Source organism: Plectropomus leopardus, unplaced genomic scaffold (assembly GCF_008729295.1).
Source record: "Plectropomus leopardus isolate mb unplaced genomic scaffold, YSFRI_Pleo_2.0 unplaced_scaffold14024, whole genome shotgun sequence".
NCBI lineage: Eukaryota > Metazoa > Chordata > Actinopteri > Perciformes > Serranidae > Plectropomus > Plectropomus leopardus.
Window position 1 is genome coordinate 1 of NW_024614974.1, and position 4,317 is coordinate 4,317.

At 41.0% G+C, this 4,317-nt stretch overlaps 1 protein-coding gene across 1 annotated transcript; it reads left to right on the plus strand.

Moving 5' to 3' along the window:
* Window positions 1–874: 874 nt before the first annotated feature.
* Window positions 875–4,041, plus strand: LOC121964101 (trifunctional purine biosynthetic protein adenosine-3-like; the record flags this gene model as incomplete). Its single annotated transcript, XM_042514324.1, has 6 exons — window positions 875–1,019; window positions 2,166–2,261; window positions 2,604–2,778; window positions 3,165–3,276; window positions 3,676–3,744; window positions 3,916–4,041. Coding segments are annotated over exons 1-6 (723 nt in total), but the record flags the coding sequence as incomplete, so codon positions are not given.
* Window positions 4,042–4,317: the final 276 nt, after the last annotated feature.

Genomic DNA, 4,317 nt, shown 5'->3' on the forward strand with positions numbered 1-4,317 from the left:
TATATATAATGGTTCTTTTCATATGTTTGCATGTATAATTTTGGACCCTTGTAATTTTAAAAAATTCGCTTTAATTACATTTTGGGCTCAAAATAAATGTAGGAATTTTTTTTTGGTTATTTTGGTTTTTAGTTTCAGAATTTCAGGAAAACAAACAAGCGCCAAATCAGTCATAGATAATTCAGGTTTTTTTGTTCAAATGATGAGATTTTATTGATCCAGATGTGTGTCATGAGGGACACTGGTGGAATGGATTAACCCTGTGCGACCCTCTGAGATAAGGTCTTTGCATTGTAAAATCTGTGTAAAAACGGTTAATTATTAAAAAAACTAACACTTTGGATGGCGGCAAAAATCATCAGTAAATAAGGATTTGAGTGGATCTATATATTTCTAAAGTCAGCTATTTTTTACACAAACAATAAGATAAAAACTGACTGAACAGAACATTGGTTTGCCTCAATAACAAATGCATTCAGTAAATAAAACACCCAAAAAAGAGCAGTTTGCTGCATATCGACCTTATAACGGCTGTGTTTTTCCATGTAAATGAGCCGGAGTTGCTGGTGATTTGGCCTTGCAGGGTCCGTGCCATTAAATTGTTGACTTGTGTTTGTGTTCTGGCTGACTGGATCCGTGTAAGTGTGGCATTACAAGATAATGTAAGACCCGGGGCCTCCGAAAAGGTCAGCGCTTCCTCACAGCTCAGGGAACTCCTCTCGTTATAGGTCAATGTTTGCATGCAATTAAACGGGCTCTTTACGAACGGTTAAAGGCAAATCAGAAGCTCGGGCTGCACTGCAGGAAAGCTGTGAATGGTTTTGGTTTAATTTCATATACTGGGATCTTTTTGTTTTGTCGCCGCTCAGGTGCAATGGCAGAGAGGGTGCTGGTGGTCGGCAGCGGTGGACGGGAGCACGCGCTGGCCTGGAAGCTGGCCCAGTCGCCGCAGATTCAGCAAGTCCTGGTGGCCCCCGGTAACGCAGGGACGGCCAACTGTGGGAAGATCAGCAACTCTGGTAAATACAGAAAATCATGTAAAATCTGGGCTATCCAGAAACAGTGTATTCCACCTTGAAGTTCAAAATATTTCTGTTTATAAAATAATAATAATAAACTTTATTTGTATAGCACCAGCCTGCATGGATGACACCCACCTGACAATACGAGAAAAATAAGATTAAAATAAGAATAAAAACAGAATGCAAAACATCAGATGGAAAATAAAGATAACATAAATAAAGATAAAGCCAAAAATAGAGTGTATAAAATTAAGGAAAATAAAATGTAAATGCTGAATCCATACTTGTTGTTTGTAATTCCCAGAGCTCAAATTCACTCGTTCAGATTTCTCATTTTGTCTCACCAACAGTCTGAAATGTGTGTTTAACCCTTTGAAACCTGGAGGGATATCGCTTTTCTTTCTCGAGTATTTTAACCTTTAAACTCTGAGCACATTGGTGCAAATTCTTTTAAAAATAGGGGAAAAATGCAATGAGCAACTTGGTAAGAAATTACTAAAATTAGTAGATTTAGGAGAAAATGTCTAGAGGAAAAACAGCTTGGAAAAAAAACTATTCAGTTACATTTTTATGGTACAAGGTAGCTTTATTAGTCTTTTTTAAACAGTTTAAAAAATGAATTTGTCCTTGATACTGCAGCATCAGGAGGTATTAAAATTATGTAAGAGATTTATTTTATTTTATTTTTTTATCAGGTCATTTCCTTTTTTTAAAAAACCTTTTTTTCTATAATAATTTTCAGGTATTTTTCTTGTTCTTCTTTTTTTTTTTTTTAATTAATTAATTAATTTCTTGTTAATTTTGGGGTGATTTCTTCTTTTGTTGCTCACATCCTTCCTCCCATGTTTTTTAAAGAAATTAACTAAAGGCTTAAATTACTTGTAACTAAAAGGCATTTAGTTTTCTTTTAAAATTCTGTTCATTATTTTAAAGTCTGGAATAATGCAATAAACTCGTTTACGTTTTCTGCTGAGCCTTTTAACAAAAGAAGTGCTGAAGTAGAAGAGAAGCACGTTCACATAGAAACCTAACATGTTGATCAATGCACTGATTAAACTGATGGCTTACTTAGCTTCACAGGAAATATTAAATATGCTGCCAGGCAGCTGGAGAGTGGCTGACTCTTTAACTCTTTCCGTGCAGAGGTGTCGGTGAGTAACCACACCATCTTGGCTCAGTTCTGTAAGGACCATCACGTGGGGCTGGTTGTGGTCGGACCTGAGGTGCCTCTGGCTGCAGGTAAGTGAGCTGAGCTCTTTTCTGCTTTGAATTTGGACGACGTGAGGCTTTAATACGATGACTCCACGGTGTTTTCCAGATGCAGCAAAAAAAACATTTTATTTCAGTGTGTTTAAGCGAATAGAAACTCAACGGCAGAAGCACTTACAGTTAAAGAGTTTTATTTTTTTAATGAGCCGTGCGTGTGCATGCATTAAAGATGGAATAAGAACGGCTTTCAGTTTACTTCAGGTGTTCCTAGTTTCAGGTGCATAGTTTATCTATAAAAAAAAAAAAGGAGAGAAATGAGGTCCCGCTCCGAAACACGCAGAACTGAAGCTTCCACTTAATCGTCTCCTGCAGGTATTGTGGACGACCTGGCGGCTGCAGGAGTGCCCTGTTTTGGTCCGTCTGCTAAAGCAGCTCAGTTGGAGGCCAGCAAAAGCTTTTCCAAGGCCTTTATGGAGCGACACGGCATCCCCACAGCACGTTACGGCTCCTTCACCGACCCCCAGGAGGCCTGCAAATACATCCGCACGTCAGTACACTAACAAACACGAAGTTTGAGTCTTCTGAAGGACGTATTTTTGTACAAGTCCTCCAAATATCGCCAGCCATTAAACACACAGAATTTGCACCGCAATAGAAAATGGTATCTCTGCTGAAGTTTCTCAGATGGCTTCATGAGTTAATGATCTAAGATTTGATGACTGCCTTTTGACACAAGAGCACCCTCAGAATAATAACTTTCACAGAGAAAAAAATCCTTTATACTCAGCGAAAGTCGTCCGCACACCGAGAAAAAAACAAAAAACAAAACATTTCATGCTCCGTAGCAGCGATACAGCATCTGTTCCAGCTGTGTTTTCTGTGAGAAGATGCTGATTGTTACTGCTGTTTATGCGATTGTTTCGGGGTCTTCAGGGCCGACTTCCCGGCGCTGGTGGTGAAGGCGAGCGGGCTGGCAGCAGGGAAGGGAGTCATTGTGGCGAGGGACCAGGACGAGGCCTGCCAGGCTGTGATGGACATCATGAAGGTACGAGACGTCTCTGTGTGGTTAGAGAAGAAAATGCAATATTTCCATCAGATGTTACTGTAAAGAAATGTCCGTCACACATGGAGATCTGACAGCTGAGCACAGATCACCATGGCAACATCTTATGAAGAAAAGTTGATGATGAAAGCATTGATGAGGGACTGAAGCTGTTAACGTCTTACTTGTTAAAACAGACTGACGGAAAGGTGCACACACTTAAACTGATACTGATTTTTTTTTTTAGGTGTCTTAAATTCATTTTGTTGCTCCACAGAAGTACATTTCTCAGTTTCATGTCGGACTCCTGCTCGTCTCTCCAAACTGGGGGCGTGCCTGAGCTGTCCTTTTCAGGGTTTCCGGCAGGTGCTTACGTCTGCTCATTAACGCTGTGCGTTGCAGGAGCGAGCCTTCGGGTCTGCAGGGGAGACTGTGGTGGTTGAGGAGCTCCTGGAGGGAGAGGAAGTGTCCGTGAGTTGAACCTCATTCAGTGAAATCTATAACTGCAACTCCTCAGCATGGTCGCAAAAGGATTGTTTTTCCCCTCAGATGAAAAAATGTGACGTTTTGTGGATGTTGTGCCCTGCAGGTATGAATGAGCGCTGAGCTGACAGGATTTTTATCTCTGGCTTCGTTTTTTAGTGTCTGTGCTTCACTGACGGCTCCTCGGTGGCTCCGATGCCTCCAGCGCAGGATCACAAACGGCTGGAAGACGGCGACTTGGGGCCGAACACCGGGGGCATGGGCGCCTACTGCCCCACCCCTCAGGTACGCGCTGCCTCTTCCTCTCTGCCTGTTTCTCCTCCAGCGTTTGTCTTCTGAGGCCGCCTTTGATCCTTTTAAACCCGGAGCGACATCACTTTTCTTGTGCCGCTTTCACGTATTTAATCTTTTGAACCTCGAGCAAAGTGGTGCGAATTCTTTCAAAAACATGAAGGAAAAAAAGGCAATGAGCAGCTTGGTAAGACACATTCCACAAATCGCAAGAAAATAGTTAATTTAGAAAAAAAAATGCCAGAGAAAAAATATTTATAATAATCATAA